At 57.8% G+C, this 17,501-nt stretch overlaps 4 protein-coding genes across 4 annotated transcripts; 2 read left to right on the top strand and 2 right to left on the bottom strand.

Moving 5' to 3' along the window:
• Window positions 1–3,236: 3,236 nt before the first annotated feature.
• On the top strand, window positions 3,237–5,818 carry CDEST_04008 (uncharacterized protein). Its single transcript, XM_062920167.1, has 2 exons — window positions 3,237–3,861; window positions 3,965–5,818. The coding sequence occupies exons 1-2, from the start codon at window positions 3,723–3,725 to the stop codon at window positions 5,815–5,817; spliced, it is 1,992 nt and encodes a 663-aa protein (XP_062776218.1). The 5' UTR covers window positions 3,237–3,722; the 3' UTR covers window position 5,818.
• A 1-nt stretch (window position 5,819) lies between these two features.
• On the bottom strand, window positions 5,820–7,776 carry CDEST_04007 (Putative NADH-quinone oxidoreductase, chain I, 4Fe-4S ferredoxin-type, iron-sulfur binding protein). The gene is made up of 2 exons (XM_062920166.1): window positions 7,237–7,776; window positions 5,820–6,931 (listed from the first exon to the last, which is right to left on the bottom strand). Exons 1-2 carry the CDS (start codon window positions 7,546–7,548, stop codon window positions 6,563–6,565), a joined length of 681 nt encoding a protein of 226 aa, XP_062776217.1. The 5' UTR covers window positions 7,549–7,776; the 3' UTR covers window positions 5,820–6,562.
• Window positions 7,777–8,061: 285 nt separating this feature from the next.
• Window positions 8,062–9,525, top strand: CDEST_04006 (Putative Acyl carrier protein (ACP)). Its single transcript, XM_062920165.1, has 3 exons — window positions 8,062–8,546; window positions 8,684–8,813; window positions 8,881–9,525. Exons 1-3 carry the CDS (start codon window positions 8,301–8,303, stop codon window positions 8,925–8,927), a joined length of 423 nt encoding a protein of 140 aa, XP_062776216.1. The 5' UTR covers window positions 8,062–8,300; the 3' UTR covers window positions 8,928–9,525.
• An 11-nt stretch (window positions 9,526–9,536) lies between these two features.
• CDEST_04005 (Putative Zinc finger, CCCH-type) lies at window positions 9,537–14,385 on the bottom strand. Its single transcript, XM_062920164.1, has 4 exons — window positions 13,779–14,385; window positions 12,479–13,705; window positions 12,040–12,158; window positions 9,537–11,821 (listed from the first exon to the last, which is right to left on the bottom strand). Exons 2-4 carry the CDS (start codon window positions 12,657–12,659, stop codon window positions 10,316–10,318), a joined length of 1,806 nt encoding a protein of 601 aa, XP_062776215.1. The 5' UTR covers window positions 12,660–13,705; window positions 13,779–14,385; the 3' UTR covers window positions 9,537–10,315.
• Window positions 14,386–17,501: the final 3,116 nt, after the last annotated feature.

Raw genomic sequence — 17,501 nt, 5'->3', positions numbered from 1 at the left:
GAGTCCCCTTTTAAAATTCAGACGAACCGAAACGAAAGCAAACTCCATCGTCGGTCTGATGGTCGTGAGGTGAGGTAAGGAACATCTTCTTTCAAACAAAGGGGTTAAAACCAAGACAGAAGCTGGAAAAACCGCCAAGCGGATGTTTATTCACTGGGGAAGACATGCAAAAGGGTCTGTGCTGTGCCGAGGACACTGCGGGCCATGGGGATGGATGTCCTGGTCGGAGGGCCGGATTGACGGGGTGTCAGGCTTTCGGGGCCGGGCTCGGGGGCCGTAAAACTCGGGCTGCCGTCTGCAAAGCCTCCGATTTGGTTGCAGTATCTGTACGTCCCGGGGGGGAGGGGACGGGATCGGCCTTCTCTTAGCGCAGCCAGCGGGGCTTGGCACCGTGCCGCCTGGCTGGATGACGGATCTGATTCCCTGCCAACTGGATCTTGTCTGGGACCGGATCCGAGATGGCTGCCAAAGGACCAAGGACCGACCGTTGGAATCTCGGCAGATAATACGCGACGCATGCCATTGGTCGTCTGCCTGCGTTGTGTCCAATTATAGCAGAGAACATCTTTGCGTAGAAAAAGACGTAGTCCCGGTTGTCATGGGATGCAAATATGCGTTTGGGCACCGGCAGTGCTGGTGCTCAGAGTTTCGACCCCCCTGCAATCGATCATGAGGTGGATGTTTTTCCATGTGAGGTCATAGGATTCGTCACGGATCAGCACCCTTGGTGACGAGTCCCTTTTGAAGAAAATAGCACGCGGGGGGGAGAGAGGACGATTGTTCTCCATTGATATTCAGCGGGCTACGCTACGTGACATCAGCGTCAACTCTAACGTGGGAACACATCATCGCCGGCCGCGGGTGATGCAATATTGCGAAGCGGTTGGCGCGGGAATTCATTGGAGCCTCGGACAGAGTCGACAGGTGGGCAGTTGGCCACGTCCACGGCAATACAACCGGGAGACCCAGGCTTCGCCGGGGGAGACGAATTTCCACCTGCCAACTGGCTCGCAAGGACAGGCCTCAATCGTGGGCGGCCAGACACAGACAAAATCTCTGTGTCGAGGCAACTCTGGATGGACAATGGGCACACGGAGGGGTTCTGCAAGGCGCAAGTGTGGCTCAGCGACAGACTCGTCAAGCGCTTGACGTCTACGATGTACCTTTGTACTTTACCTTGGGTGCTTTGTAGTTTAATATTAGGCCGCCCAGGCACCGCCTACGCGACCTTCGGGGTCCCTGGAGTTGCCGACTCCAGTCCAGGCTGTCTACAGGTATTGTACTGTCAGGCACACAAAAGTCGGGGGGCAACGCCACAGCGGGCATGGACCCTTGAACGTTGACGTGGACGGCCCCCGGAGCGCCGTGGCATTGCGGCGCCCTGATGGCTCTCGTGTCGACGATTTTTGGTATTTCGTGGTTCTACATACATCGTACGCATACCGCAGAGCACCGACAGCACCTCCGAGTTGTGGGTGACTCAGTCCCATGTTGTCCAGCATGTCGCCTAGTAAGCTCATCCGTCTTTGAGACTGAGGGGTCAAGTCAAAGTGATAGGGGCCCCCCGGCTCGAGGCTTGCGGCGACTGACTCTGCGAAATGAGACTGCTTTGAGTCTTCGACTCCTCAAGCTCAACTTTAATGACGAGTGGATCTGCGTCCTCGAGGTGAGGGTGAACTTCAGACTTCATGCGGGTGCTGATCCTTGCGCTCGCTGCACCTCGAGCCCCTTGGTCTTCGGCATCTCCTGGCCCTACCCGCACGGAGATGTAACCGTGTAACACTACTGCTTCTCACATGAGGAGATAGTTGAAGAAGAGACCCAAAAACAAAGGGCACCCCTGAGGGCTCAATTTTTTCACTAGATAGGAGTGCCTTCAGCAGCTCCATGCTCAGCCCAGCATGAACCAGCTTCTGCCCACTTTCCGTCCGACAGGCCTTCTCGATGCGGTCAAGTCAGCAGGTCGACCAATTTGGGGACGGGATCGCGGGCGACCCATCGCTGTCTCCGAAGCCGTCGACGTCCCCGTTGGGCGCGGGAAATTATACAAGTAACCTAAAATATAACAAAGCGACCGGCAATAAGGAAAGATGACGGGAGGCTCTTGTAAAGAAACGCCCGAGGAACTCGTCGCTACGTTGCTCGCATCGCATCACATCACGGCTCAGTGAAGCAGCGCGCCATCCAAGCACACAGCCTCGGCCGGCTGACGACTCGTTTTCGCCTTTGGGCCAAGTCTCACGTCAACTCTCTCTCTCTCTTCCTCTCACACACTCTCTCACTCACCCACTTGACGCACTCAGCCCGCAAAGCTTAGAGACGAGACGCCGACAAAAAACAAACAGGCACCATCCCTTCCAGCCGCTACCACTACTGCCGATCCGGGGGCTTGCTCCCTTCTTCCTTGGCTGCCATTTTGTTTTGTTCTTCTCCCCCCTCCTCATTGTTTCTTTTCCGAGCCTCCCTCGAAACCTAGGCCGGACTCCGGAGTCTCTTGATTTATTATTAGTGAGCCACGACGCCTTTGTTGTACATTGCCTCGCCTCCGTCACCAGCACAACAAGCCGACGAAGCACTTCATTACTCAGCTTTCCTTAACTCTGCTGTGTTGACAGACTCCCGTCACGGTCTCTCAGGTGAAAACCGGCGGCTGGTTGTGATGTACTACAGGACGAGTACGGACAGATTACCCACTGGACAACGGTATCATCGCCAGCCACACACACACAGCCTGCATCTGCACTGTGCTTTAATCCAAACGCCCCCAACCTCCCGACCCTGCAGCAGCTGCACGTCGATCTCTGCCCTTTTATTTTCATTTTCATTCTGCTTTTTGTTTTCTCAGTCCTTTGGAACCAAGCTTTACCCCAAACTACAACCACCAGAAAATATCTGTATAGCCAGGACTATCCGTATCTAGGTACCCGTAGTACGCAGACAAGACTTCAGTCACCTCTTACTACCACCATCACTATCACAAGCCGCCGTTTTCCAACACAAAACACCACCACACACCAAAGCAACCAAAAAGATACACCAGATGAAAGTACAGAGACTTTTCCCTCAGTAGACTTCAACGCTCTAAAACTCTCACACCCACCCACTCACCCCCCATCCAACTCACATCTCCATTCACGAAAGAAAAAAAAGAAAAAAACCTACTCTCCAATTCTCCGACCCACACCAGCTCCAGCTGTGACATTTGACAGCGCCAGCTCCCTGGTCGCCCGCGTCCCCGATCCGCACGGCACTTGGAAACCCAGGCGCTCCTTGCGTCCCTTGCTCCAGTCTCCGTGAGGCATCTCGCAGGTATCCTCTGTGCCTTATTACTGTGGGAACGGACGGGCTGTGAACCTCAACCTCCCCCTCCCGTCTCACACTCATATCTCTCCAACATCTCACACATCTTCTCTGGCTCAGCCACCCTTTTCACCTCACACGACACACACACATACACACACGCACACAGTACACATACACACACACTCTCTCTCCGTCTGTCTCACACACACACACCCACACATACACAAACGCAATCTCACTCGCTCACTCACCCACACGCAACGCACCACCACCACCACCACCACCACCACCACACGCACGCAACGCACGCATGCAATTCCGCCCCCAATCTGCATCGGCCAGATATACACAAGTAAACAATATCCCGCGGTTCCCCCAGCCCTCCCTGGCGGAAACATACAGAAATCCCCCTCTCCAGAATGTCCGCCCAGATCGAGGCTAGGTCTCTGGCCTCGCTCAACTATCTTGCGGCCAACCCGCCGCAATATCCTCACAAGCCCGCCGAGCAGCGTCAAGATCCCCTCACTCTCTACATCTCTCGTGTACCAGGCACACGAGGTAAGCAAGCATGCCCCTTTGCGTCCTTCATCCTTCTCTGTCTCGTCTCTCTCCTTTTCTCTCACCCTCACCCGGGCTCTCCTGTTATTGACGCGCTTCGCAGACGTCATTTTGACAACGTCGAAACCGCACCTGAAAAACGTCACGAGCGAAGATGTCGCCAACTCCTTTTACTACATCCACCTGGAACGCCCCGACGACGGCGGCCACCCGTACAACCCAAGCCTGGCCGCCGCCGCCGCAGCCTCTCAGCAGCAGCCTCACCACCTGCGCAACCCGGACACGCCCAGGTCGAGTCAGGACAGCGCCCGCAGTACGAACCAGATCCGCCGCAAGCCCCTGCCCACCGCCGCCAAAGTACCCTCGCCGCCCGCCGACCCGACGCGCTCTCACCTGCCGCCGCCGCCGCCGCCGCCGCCATCTTCGCATATGTCTTCGGTCCCGGGCTCGGCCCCGGGTACCGCCCCTTTATCCTCTTCCCACCCTGCTGCTGTAGGGAACGGCGGTTACGGCTACGGCTCTGGCCACGAAGCCGGCGCTGACACCCGGGAACCCCGCTCTACCGAAGACCGCCCTGAACTACCCCCGCGCCCGATCTCCTACTCCCCTCCCGCACCGGTCCGCAAACCCGTAGGTCCCCGCGCCATCCCGACACCGGCCCCGGACCACGACGCACCCTACGCCCGGCCGCCGCCGACTGACACCCACCGCGATGCGCCCTCTCGCTCGCCATCTCGCATCCCCGAAGAGTCCACGTCCCCTCGGCGCTCCCGCCGCTGGTCCCGTCCGCCCATCGGCGCCTCCTTCCTCCGCCAGCAGTCCCGCTCACCCTCCCCGAACCGCTTCCACAACACCACCGCCGTGCCCTACAGCCTCTCGCTGATCCGTCGCGACCCGAGCTCGGGGAACCAGTGGAACGTCGGCCGCGTCTCGTCGCACCAGCTCGAGGACGCCGGCGACGACGGCTACGAGTACTTCTCCTTCGACTCGGCCGGCCTGTCCGCGCACGACCGCCGCCGCGCCAACGCGCCCCAGCCGCCCATCCACATCCATCTCGAGTCCTCGGGCTACGCAAAGTTCCGCCACATGCCACTACGCCAGAGCGTCGACGCGCCCCGGAATTCCATGTGCTCGCCGCCCTTTGCCAACTCGGAAGACGCCCTCCAGCACATGCAGCAGCAGCAGCAGCTGCTGCAACGTCAGTCCCCCGAAGGCGGCTTCTCGCGGCAGGTCGTCATGTCCTACGCCAAATCCTGGTCCTCCAATATACGCGAAAAGCTTAGCTCTCGCTCTCGCTCCGGCAGCATCGACGATGGCGGCGCCGGCGCCGGGTTGACGGCAACGACGACGACCCTCGGCACGTCCCCGGCGCGGTCCAACAACCGTCACTCGCGCCAGCTGAGCTCGCACTCGACGGGCTCCGTCTCCTCCAACGGCAGCGACTCGGGCCCCATCATTACGCAGCCGGGCTACGGCCTGCGTCCCCAGGGCTACGTCTTCGTCTCGCCGTGGGACGGCCGCTGCGAGTTCCGCACGGGGAACGCCGGCCGCAGCGTCAAGTGCCGACACGTCCTGCCGACGGCTGGTGGCCTGAGCAACCCGCTTGCGCCGACGACCTCGTCGACCTACTCGGCCGCCGTGAGCGAGCTGCGCTTCAACCTGCCGAGCTCCGAGCTGTTCCGCCAGGAGGGCAAGAGGGAGCAGCTCAGCGGCCACTTCAGCAGGCTACTCAAGGTCGGCGGCGGCGGCAACCGCGACGGCGACTACAGCGACGAGGACGAGCCGCCGAGCCCGTTCGACCTGAAGCTCGGCAGGGAAAGGGCCGGCGGTGGCAATCGCGGCAAGAGAGCCAAGCTCGGCAAGCTGATCATCTATCCAGAGGGCCTCAAGATGTTGGACCTCGTCGTGGCTGCCAACATGGGCGTTTGGTGGGGAGCATGGGAGAAGACGTTTTAGCGAGCAAAAGATATCATGATGATGAGTATGTCGAACTAGATACGGGACTGGTGTCTATTTTGAGAACCAAAAAAGAACAAAGCGAGCGCCGGATTTGTGAGGTTTAGGAGGCGTTGGTCTGTACGTTCCGGGCATGATTTAAAGCGTGGCGTTGGTGGGATATGCTACTTGTGACGGCTGTTGATCCGCTGGAGTGGGAGTGGACAAACAAGCCTTAGCCAGCTATTCTAATGATAATCATTTCCCCAGCTTGAAGGTGAAATCTAGAATCATGTCCGCGTGTCTTGTCGTCATACGTTATCCAAGTGGTTTAACCTCGATAACATCCATTGGCGTGCGGTGCCACTGCCCGCAGAAATTGGACATCGGGCAACGAACAAAGAAAAGGATGCTTTTTCGCGAGCTATTTACACAAGTCTATCCGATCCCGACCTGTCTGTACACATACACCAGCATTGCAGAACCATCCATTGCTGCTGCTGCTGCTACTACTGCTGTGGCGGCGGCGGCGGCGGCGGCAGTGGCGGCGGCGGCAGTGGCTCATTTTGCCTTTCGACCATCTTCCCGTGTGCTCACCACCACCAAAGGATCCAACTACCCCTCTCTCTCCAGGCATTAAACCGCAAAAAGAAACAAGAGAGAGTTTTCAAAAAATGACGTTCATTCCTCAATTGGGTCTCCTCTTTCTCGGCTCGTCCCTCCTTCCGGTCGGACAATTCAATTAGGTCCACCCACTGCCAGTCTTTTATCTGTAGGGGGCATCGGCGCGGATGACAGCTGCCAGCTCAGGCTCCCACTTGTCGCCATTGGACAGGAGCTTCTCCTTGTTGTACAGCAGTTCCTCGCGGGTCTCGGTGGCGTACTCGGCGTTGGGGGACTCGACGATGGCGTCAACGGGGCACGACTCCTGGCAGAAGCCGCAGTAGATGCACTTGGTCATGTCGATGTCGTAGCGGGTGGTGCGGCGGGAGCCGTCGGCGCGCTCCTCGGCCTCGATGGTGATGGCCTGGGCCGGGCAGATGGCCTCGCAGAGCTTGCAGGCGATGCAGCGCTCCTCTCCGGACGGGTAGCGCCGTAGGGCGTGCTCGCCGCGGAACCGGGGGGAGATGGGGCCCTGGATTGAATTCGAGTTAGCCGTCTTGCTCTTCTGTTTTGTTTTCGTCCTGCGCGCTACGTCCTGCATGTTGCTGTCATGTCCTCCTCCGTCCAACGTTTGGTTGCGTTGGTTTGGCGTCTCGCTTCGGCCCCTGGTCGTCGGTTGCGAATAGTCCCATCCTCGAATTTTCGGCAATGCTCCGGCTCATGTTCATCCTCCCTGGTATGGAAACGCTCTTCCCACCGCCTCTAAAAAACGGCAACTCCCTTGATGTACCCGCGAACCCCGAGTCCCAATGACCAAAAAAAAATTGTTTTCCTCACCTTCTCAAAGGGGTAAAAGATGGTGTAGGGCGGACGGAAGAACTGCTCCATCAGGACGTACATTCCCCTCGCCATCTCGGACATGAGGAAGTAGCGGCCCAGCTTGTTCAGCGTCGACTCCTGGTCCTCGTCCCAAGTCTGGTGTCTCTTGATGCGGAAGTTGGGGGGCGGAGGTCCGGCAGGCGAGGCGTAGGTGCGAACGGCGTTGGCGGCCATCAGTCTGCCGACGTGCTGCTGCATGGAACTTCTGGCGATCGGCCTTGTTGACGCCAGGGCCAGCATGGTGACGGGGAGCTGCGCCGCGGAAGGCATTGTTTTGTTTTCTCGATCGGATGGGATGCGACGGTGCCAATTGCCTGGGCAATGTTCGGAAGAGGGAAGGGAGGGGATTTCCGGGGTTCGGATCGAGGTGAGTCGACGGAGGGGCGACGACGGCGGCGGCGGCGGCGGCTGCGGCTGCTAAGGCGAGGGAGGCGAGAGGAGATGTGTGACCCGGGGCACGTTGACTCTTGAGAGAGCTTGACGTTATGGACAGAGTCGGGGATCTGAAGAGGCGAGCGAGCTTTGGTGCGGGATTACAAAGGGCGGCGATTGATTGGCTGCGATCCGGTCACGTGGTGGCTCCCGCGACTTGGAGATGTTCGCCTGCAACTCAATGATGACGGCAACAATCACCCAATGATGACCAATTGATGCTGAAAAAGATACCGAGTATCAGACTAGATCCTATCTCTTATTTACAAGCTGTTTTAGTCCCGTCTCGTCAATTGGTCTGGCTAAATGCTAAGGTGAGAGAGAAGCCGTGGAGTCACATGATCGTGCACGTGCATCTTCCAGGAGCTGAGCTAAGCCAGGGACGACTCGGTCGGGGGAGGTGACGAGAAATTTATCATCATCGCCCTCGACCAGCGGCCGCACCCTCCTCCACACTCCCCCGACAAGCTCTCGCCCAACCCCAACGAACCCCCCTATCTCGTCCATCTCGATCTCAATCCGACCCTCGAGCTCCCGAAAAAGACAAAACAAGGGCTTCTCTAATTCTACACATACCAACATCCACCACAATGTTCCGTACAGCAGTCCTCCGTTCCGCGGCCGCCGCTACGCGCGCCATCCGTCCCGCCGTCCAGCAGTCCGCTCCTCTCGCCCGGAGATCCCTCGTCGCGCCCCGTTCTGCCTTCCGCGCCGCCGCCCCCAAGGCCATCTCCGTCCGCATGTACTCTTCCGCCACCGGCCTGAACCAGCAGGAGGTCGAGGGTCGCATCATGGCCCTCCTCCAGGGTTTCGACAAGGTCAACGACCCGGCCAACGTATGTCGCTCCCGCCTGCCGTCCCGCCTTCCGTCCCCCACCTATGATGGCCACTCGAATGGTGTCGCGGATAAAAAAAGCACTTGGATGAACAAAAAGAAGATTGCAGAGAGCTGACACAGATGTGCAACCTTTAGATCAAGCCCAACGCCCACTTCGCCAACGACCTTGGCCTTGACAGCTTGGACACCGTCGAGGTTGTCATGGCTATTGAGGAGGAGTTCAGCATTGAGATCCCCGACAAGGATGCCGACACCATCCACTCGAGTATGCTTCCCCTCCTCCGGCTACTGACTAACCTTGAGATTTTGTACTGACCTCACACTTCCAATAGTCGACAAGGCGGTCGAGTACATCGTTAGCCAGCCCGATGCCCACTAAACCACCACATAACCCACCTCCCTCCGCTGAACCCGTCTCCCCCCTTCGGCGGTCTGTACAATAGCCTGGCCCCTCCGACATCGAATACGCCACTCGCAACGTTGAGAGAAATGGGACGGGACCCATCCGAAGATGCCGCATCTCTATACTCTCGAGAGAATCTCTTTCCATGGGGGGCTTTGAAGGGGGGGTTCCATTGAGAGAACAGGAGAGGCAAAAGACGGCTTATCGTTGTGGGTTGACGGTTCTCGTATGGCAGCTCACAGTGCGGCCCCCCCGCCGCGCATAACCGGCATTGCGACATGACCCGGAGTTGGACGTCTCCGGTATATGTTGCCATCTGCCATTGTATTAGTGTATAGATTTTTGTCGCCCACGCTGGGGTTCCCTGTGACATGCACCTTTCTGAAGCACCTCTGTGAGGAGTTGGCCAGTCGACTTGCAGGTATTTTTGTACGACCCCAGGATCTTTGGGATGTCGGGAAACTCCGGAACCTTGAGCTATTGCGACCAAGCGCTCAGCCGGAGCTCGGCAACATCCAAATCACGCTGCTGATCGTTATCATCGCCACAGGCCCGTCCTCGTTTACAAGTCGCAGATATTGGAGCGATCAACAATCGGTTGCCTCAATGATTGCTTTTGTATATAAAGAATGATACTTGGCCGGTGGTATCTGCTTTTCCTCTTCCATCCGTCTCTAAATGCGGTGCCGAGTCACGAGACAAACCAACTCGTGACTATTATGCCAACCCAAGCCAGATATCTCCCCCTGCTCATTTGTTGCATACTTCTCCATCCAAGATGTGTCGTAAACAAGCCCAAAATCCGTCCTCCCCTCCTATATGATCCTGAAGCCATGGCCTAAAGTCCCTAGACGCCATGCTTCCACCAGAAAGAAGAGAAAAGTAAGGGGAAACAATTCGATCCTCCGCATTTTGGTAGCGAATGAGAGCAGCGGTAGTATTGTCCATACAGTGGCGTGGGATCATCCTCTGCCAACCAAGCCGACATAAAATTAAGCCTCCAACAATTCATATCCGCGGGGATAAAGACCAAGATCCCAAAGCAAATCGATGAAACTCCAATAAAAACTCCCTACCATATTGTATAAGCAGCCACCACCTTGTAGACCCCATCCCTTGTTATGTCCGTTTGATTTTGTAAGACCGGCTGAATTAATTTTTTGTTTTTAGTTCTCCGTTGGCGTTCGCCCATGCATGTTGTGAGAGTCGTGGCTGAAATGTGTCGTCGAGTATCGTCAGGGTGTAAAAGTGGAGAGTCGTTGTAAATGGACGTCACCGGAATCGTGACGTTACACCGTCGCTATGCTTTTCAGTCGCCGGTGGGTTGTTTCCCACGAGCATTTTTGCCTTGAAGCCCAACCCCCTCAGCGCCCGCCTACGGTCTCGACGCTGACAGATGGCTCCCTTTGCTCCTTGGCCAGGCCGGATCCAGATGCAGCGCCCTTGTTGGAAAGCGCGTTCGCGTAGCTCCATCCGCCCCCGATGCCAAAGCCGGCCGACCCGCGCTTACGGGTACGTGCAGCGGACTGATCTTCCTCGTCCTCCATGTTGAACACAAAGGCGGGGTCCTCCTCGTCGATCGGGGTCGTGTATCGTCCGGTGACCGACGAGCTGATAGACCCGCTCGATACGTGACGCTCCATCACGCGGTCCCGGTCCTTGCCGATGGGCCCAGCGCCACCATTGCTCGGAGCGCGGCCGGCGGCTGTCAGAGGGTGCAGGTGTGGGCTGCTGCTCCCGTCGTCGCCCAGGCGCGTTCGCTGGAGTTGCTGGGTCAGGGCCGACATGGGATCGCTGCCAGCACGGGATCCGATGGGTCGAGCCATGGCGCTGCCGTGGCCCATTTCGTTGGAGAGCACCGAGTTCCGGAGAGGACTTCCGACATGACCAAAGGCCGAAGGCCCATGCTTGTGGGTGCCGAGTTCCTCCTCCTTCTGGCGCTGGAACAGCGGGCCCCATCTGCTCGGGCTCGCGCCGCCGATAGGACTGCCGAACTTGGTCGCGTTCTCGCTGCCCGGCTCGCCATCGACAGTGCGCAAGGATCCACGGCGGGCTTTCTCGGTTGGCGTCAGGAGGTCCTGCAAGTTGTGCGGCACGCAATCCTCTTCCAAAAATCCGAAGTCGGCCTCCCAGTCATGGTCGACGGCGGTCGTCTTGGGCATGCTCGAGCTCATCATCTTGGGCTTCGCGTATCGGCTCGAGTGCATGGTGCGCTTGCCGAAGTACTCCTCGGGCTGGCTGGGAGGGCTGCTGGAAGCGGTCACGTTGGCTGCTGCGAGGTACTCGCTGCCACCAAAGGCAGATGTGTGGAGCATTTTCAGAGTCTCCGAGGTTCGCGAATCCTTGGCGTTGCTCAAGGAGGGCGTAGGAGATTCAATGCCGAACTTGGAGGGCACGGACGAGGGCCACGGAGCGGCAGGGAAGCGGGCGGCGTTGGACATGCCCTGGGAATCGAAAGAGGCGGGTAGCGGCGCATCAAGTACGGAAAGGCCGTTAGCGTTGACGGGAGACAGGCCGAGGCCGAACCTGGATGCGTCGTCGTCACGGGGTGAGCCGTAGTTGGAGCCGGGGTGGGAATAGGTCGTATCGATGGTGGGCAGGCCATTGTCGAGACCTGGCTGGCCGCTCAATTGGTGCTGTCTCTCATCACCGTACGGGTATGCCGAGGTGTAGGGAGGGACGCCTTCTCGGTAGAGGCCGGATGTCAGGGCGCTGGTTGGGTGGTAGTTGGCAGCGGAAGTCGGGTTGATTCGTCCACCCAGGGCTATCGGAGAGGTGCCGATGGTGACGCCGTTCTTGCCGTAGTTGATGCGTCGACCGTCGGGTAGAACGTGGATGTTTGCGCATTTCGGACCGAATTTGCAATTGCCCTGCGAGGAAAGAAAGACCAATTATTAGCGCTCGAGATCGAAGTCGGGGTTCAAAGGCATCGGGAGTGTTGCCGAGAGTCGGGCATGGATACAAAGGCGGCATGGCCCGTGTAGCCGAGGGGTAGAGCAACCGAGATGAGGGGTTGAATAGGGCAAAGAGAGGGGGGTCTAAGGGGAACATTACGATGTTCCCGGATAGGAAGATGGGAGCAACGTACCTTGGCAAAGTACTTGCAAATGTTCTCGGCTGCGGCACCGAGATCGTGGCTAAAGGGACAAGCATTGCCAGCTTGACAGGCGCCTTGTCGGAAGAATTTACAGGGAACGTGTGATGTGTCTGTTGTGCGAGGAGACGGATCAGCCATGAACTGAAAGCGTCACAGAGCCGAGCAGGAGCAGAAATGACGAGTGGAAAAGCAGAGGCAGAGGGAAGTAAAGCCGAGCCCGAGGTCGCTCAAGAACGGGGACGACAGGCGCTGTGCGACGTGTCGCAGCCGACGCTACATGTGGCCGACGGCGATGATGCCGACGAGGCCAAGCAGTGTGCCATCGGAGCAGAGGGCATCGCCAACAGCGCAAGGGGCGGCAGACAAGGGGGAGAGGAGACCGAACAAAGACGAAGACGAAGCGACAGAAGCCAACAACAGGGTGACGTACTGGGTGGACTCCGCGGACCGTCGAATCTGGCGGCCGAGGCGGAGGCGGAGGCGGATGCAGTGGATGCGGTGGAGGGCATCGGACTCATGATGGGGCTGGGGTGGCCATTCTGGTTCTGATTCTGAATGTTGACGCTGCCACTGCGCATATGGCGATATTCGGGGCCGTTGGTTGAAGGCATTTTGAGCCGGATAGGGGGGGGGAGAGCGGGCCGGAAGAGACGGGTTCGAGGCGAGGGGAGGAGGAGGAGGAGGAGGAAGAGGGAAAAAAGAGGAGCGGAAGTGGAAGAAGCGGGAGACGGAGGTAGAGAGAGAGAGAGAAAGAGAGAGTGAGAGGGTGGGGGTGGATCAGGTAGTTTAGGCGGTGGCCGCGGGGGATAGCGGGGGATAGCGGGCGATGGGCGCTGTGGTCTTGCGCTGTGTGTGCGCGCCCGCGCGTGTGTGTGTACCTAGTGTGTGTAGTGTGCTGCAGCTACCTCGCCCCAGCACTGCGCAGTGCGTCGCTCACCCGGCGCTATTGTGAAGCCAGTGCAGTGAGCTGTCAAGGAAGCGGATGATAGCTCGTCAGGTAATTGGCAACGATGGAGCGAGAACAACGTGAAAGACTTGTTGTGATGGTCTTGTTAAGACAAATACAGAGACAGACCGACAGACAGACAGACAGACAGACAGGACAGGGTGAGTAAGGGAGTAAGAGAGATAACCCAGGCTAAGTGAGGCCGGGTCGCCGAAGGGGGTCTGGACCAGTCCACGCCGTCGGTACCTGAGGTGGGCAGAAAGAGAGCAAAGGCGGCGGGCGACGTTAAGGGACAGCGGCCAAGGTGAGAGCAGGAAAGGGTGAGAGCGTGTGTGTGGTGGTGGTGGTGGTGGTGGTGGTGGTAGTAATGGTGGGCGCGTGCGTGAGAGAGTCGTTTGAGTGAGGGAGGGGCAACTAACTGAGAGCCAGTGAGAGACCAAGAGCCACAGGGTGGGGGATATGTGAGTTGTGAGTGTGACTGGGATGTCGTGCTGGCGGCAAAGGCGGTGCGGTGCGCCTCGGTCAGACGCGGGTTTTCGAGGCTGATGCAGGTGTGAATGTCATCATCCACTGGGGGTTGGGACTGGCAATGGCAAGCAAGACGATCGTGCTGTTGCCCTGATGTCGATGCGAGCTTCTGTCAAGACACACGGCGGCCGGGTCAATAAGGAATTTAATGAGAGAAGCGGATGCTGTGGCCGAGCTGCGATCCTAATGCCGTCGTCCCGAGTCAGTGCTTCTCCAGTGGTAATTGAGATGGGGGCGTTGATCGGACCGGACTGACCTGGCTTTCGCGAGGGGAGAGAGGTGGCGGAGGGGGAGATGGACAGAGCACGCGATATGGAGGGGCGATCCAAGTGGGACAAGGAGCGGGCGGGGGGGGCAGCGCCGTCTCTCGGTAGCGTAGGGCGAGGAGGGGGGCCGTCTTTAATATGTGTTGATGAAATGGCGCCGCAATGGTCTCGATCCCTAACCTGGCGTGGTGTGAGGTGATGTGGTGGTACGGAAACTGTTCGGAGAGGCGGCTGGCCGGATGGCTGGGACGGATAGATAGATGTATAGATATAGGTAGGAAGATGTGGTGGTGGTTTTTGAATGTATCTGAGCGCCAACGTCGCGAGTGAAGTGGAAATAGCCCCAAGAAGAAGAAAGGTTGTTGGGCCGGGCGGAGAGAAAAGGAGGAGAGTCAAGGTTGATTCAGGTCAAGGTCTCGAGGTCGAGGTCAAGGTCGAGGTCGCAACGGAGGCCGATGATGGCGGGAGCTGATACCGAGATGCCACCAGATGACTCAACCCACGAATCAGAGACGCTGCCGGCGTCGTGCCTGGGTCTGCGAGGTTGGAGATTAGACCGGCCAACTAAACAAACGACAAGAACAAGACAACACACAGCCAGCCAGACAACGTCCCAAGTGCCGGGGTGTTTTGTTGCCAGTGCTGATATGCCAATCATGTACGTACCTCAAGAGGATGTCTGTCTGCTGCGTTTTGAAACTGTTGATGGCGAACTGTCTTGAGATTGCCTTGGGGTCCTCTGCTTCTGTAGCAAACCCGGGGGAGGGAGAAGATGGATTTGCTTGGCTGCCTCGGCGGGCGTTGATGCGGGGGACAGGAGAGAGGGGCGAGTGAGGTGGTTATCCCGAGTCGCCGCTGTAATAAAACGTACAGATACGGTGTCGACGTAATGCACTACTGCCGGTGCTCAAGGTTCATCTCCTCCGCCAGGCGCAGAACACGATAAGATGAGTGGCGGAGTGAGAGAAGGGCGACCGAGGTTGATGAGGCTGGTCCCGGATGGGTATTGGTGAGGCGCCGGCTGGAGCTGACGGACCACTTCTAAGCCGCTGGATTAGGCAGAAAGCATGCCACCTATTTGACGATTGGCTGCTCAGAGATAGAGTAGGGATGGAGATGAAGATGGCGCAGGACAGAAAGGATGCCGGAAATACCACCCATCATATACTATTACCACTACTACTATTGCCATTGCTGTTCTCTCCCTCTCCCTCTCTCTGTAGTACTTGCATATCGAGTCTGGCTTACACCCAGAACGCGTTCGCGTTCGCGTTCACGAAACAATAGCATGGGGGGGGGGGCGGCCACTCACAACATCTACGCCCGGGGAGGCAAGCCTGTCTCTCTCTCTCTCTCTCCTTTGGCCAAGTCTCGCCTTATGCCTCATGCCTCACTTCACACCAGTACCTATACAATACCTCTCGTCATTCATCGTCGTGTATTCCAACTCTCCATTCCAGGCCGAGTATGCAACCCCCCTCTCCCCCTTCTCCTCCGTATCAAATCCCACACTACATGTAACTAGGCGCCTGTGTCTGCGTGTGAACCCGCCCTTCTCCTCCAGCCCATGCCGCCATCCACCCCACCGCACCCCTCCTTCTCCTCCTCCTCTGAACCCATACTTGCTCTCGCCTCTATCCTCGCCTCTACCCTCGCCCTCACTTTACTACCCATGCCAAGGCGATGCCTGGATGTCGTGTTAGTCGAGCATCACCCCGCCCGCCCCAGCCAAGACACTTTTCTCGTACGAGCAAACTTTTTGGCTTCTCTTCGACGCTCAGAAAAGACAACAAAAACCAGTGAAGATGTCTCTCCTTCCCCACCCCCTCATCATTCATCATCACCACTACCACCACCACCAGAAGCTACAGGTGGGTGGCGTGCCTCCATCACGCGGCGGCCCCATGATGCACCCGTACATACACCAAGAGAACTTGCTCCCCTGACCGGACACACCCAGCCAGGCTCACCAGCGGCTGTCTGTCGGGAGGGCCCGGCGACGGTGTGAGAATCAGGGAACGGGGGGAGATGGCGAAATGCCGTCAGCCGCGCCCAAGCAGTGTGGTTAAAATTTAGAAATGCCACTGTACGTCCTCGTCCTGTCCTGCGCCTCCCCTTCACTGCCGGATGTCGGGAATGGGCGGGCCAGAGAGGAAGTGTGTCCAACTGGGGGGGAGAGGCGAACGTAGGATGGAGAAACCATGGCCCGTCGTCCTCACTTACACTACCCCATGAGAGAGAGGGCTGTCTGATAATGTTCAGAACCAGTGAATGAATCCTTCTATGGGTTCTGCGGTTAGGGACGTCTCACAGACATCTACATAAGTAGGGAGCTTGAGCGGCCCAGGCTACCGCTGCTCGGCCGCCGTTTGCTATTAGTGCTGAGACCAACAACTGGTCATTGTCTCTGTGTCACGGCAGCAACCGGGGGATTGGAACCTCTTTTCAGGCGCCTAGCGCCCTGTGCAACATCGGATCAATGGTCTGAGGGGAGCAAACCTGCTGCTTGTCACCATTGTCTACGAAAATGTCTTCGACTCAAAGTTCCAAGTCTGTTAAGACGCATGCATCCCCGTCTCAGAGACTCAGAGACATCACCAGGAGCGTCGGAGGGCGGAAACGGACGATGTCAGAGTCCATCAATAACATGGCCAGCACCGATCACGGTCCCCTGCCGATGACCCTTGATTTGCATGACATGTCTCTCGTCAACTTGCTTTTCCCACATCTCTCGACCTTGCATTGTGGCGTTGATCTGGTGCATGCATGTCGAGACGCCGATCCGACCAGCGATGCCTCGCCTATCTAGAAGCTATGTGCTCTATCCAGCAGCATCACGGGTTCTCTCTTGAGTTCGCCGCCATGCTACCCCTTCAACCAGACATCCAAGTCTTATCCCGAAGTTCCTCGTGAGCTACAGTGAGTTACAGTGTCTAGGGGTATATCAAACGGCTCATCACTCGACGATCCTGACTCGTCAGTCTACGTCGAAAAGCAGCCGAGACGGTTATGCACTGGACTACCACCCCCCCCATTCCCCTTCCTTTGGTCGAGGGGCCAAGGTGCCAGGCCGCGCGAGTGGTCGCCGCTCCAGCGTTGCAACTGTGTGACATGAAATGCAACGCAACGCGATGATTCCCACCCCACGCAAGACAAGACGAGACAAGACACAGCACCACACCCGCATGCCGCAGCGCGCATGCACACATGTATCCAAGCTTGTATGCAATGGAGGCGACAGCTAGCAGTAGACACACGTAGCGACAAGAGAAACAGACGACCAAGACAAGAGACAGAGAGGACACATTCCGAGCATGACAGCAGCAAGTGGGCATCGAAGAAAGGAAAGGTTCGACCAGCGAGCGAGCGACCATGGACGAGCTTCTCCGTCTCCAGGTCTCCCCCACGCCTGCTGTCGACCGATCCGTCTCACGAAGAGATCCCATGCGCCTCTTCTGCCCAGCCCGGCACTCGGCCAATGGCGTCCCCAACACCCCCCCGACGCATGTCTCCGTTCGACCTTTGAGAACGTGCTATCGAGCGGCCAGTTACTACTGGCAGCCTCGGCATCCATGCCATCCATGGTATCTATATCTGTTTCTGCGTCATGCTGTCTATCTATCATGCTTCAGTGTCCCTGTGAAGCCCATCTTCCTACGCCGTCCCGTACCCCACAGAAGCTCAGTTGCCGAGACAATAACACTACCTCCAGT

This window comes from Colletotrichum destructivum, chromosome 2, assembly GCF_034447905.1.
Source record: "Colletotrichum destructivum chromosome 2, complete sequence".
NCBI classification, from domain to species: Eukaryota; Fungi; Ascomycota; class Sordariomycetes; order Glomerellales; family Glomerellaceae; genus Colletotrichum; species Colletotrichum destructivum.
The sequence above is the reverse complement of the archived record's forward strand: the minus strand, read 5'-3'. Positions and strand labels throughout refer to the sequence as shown.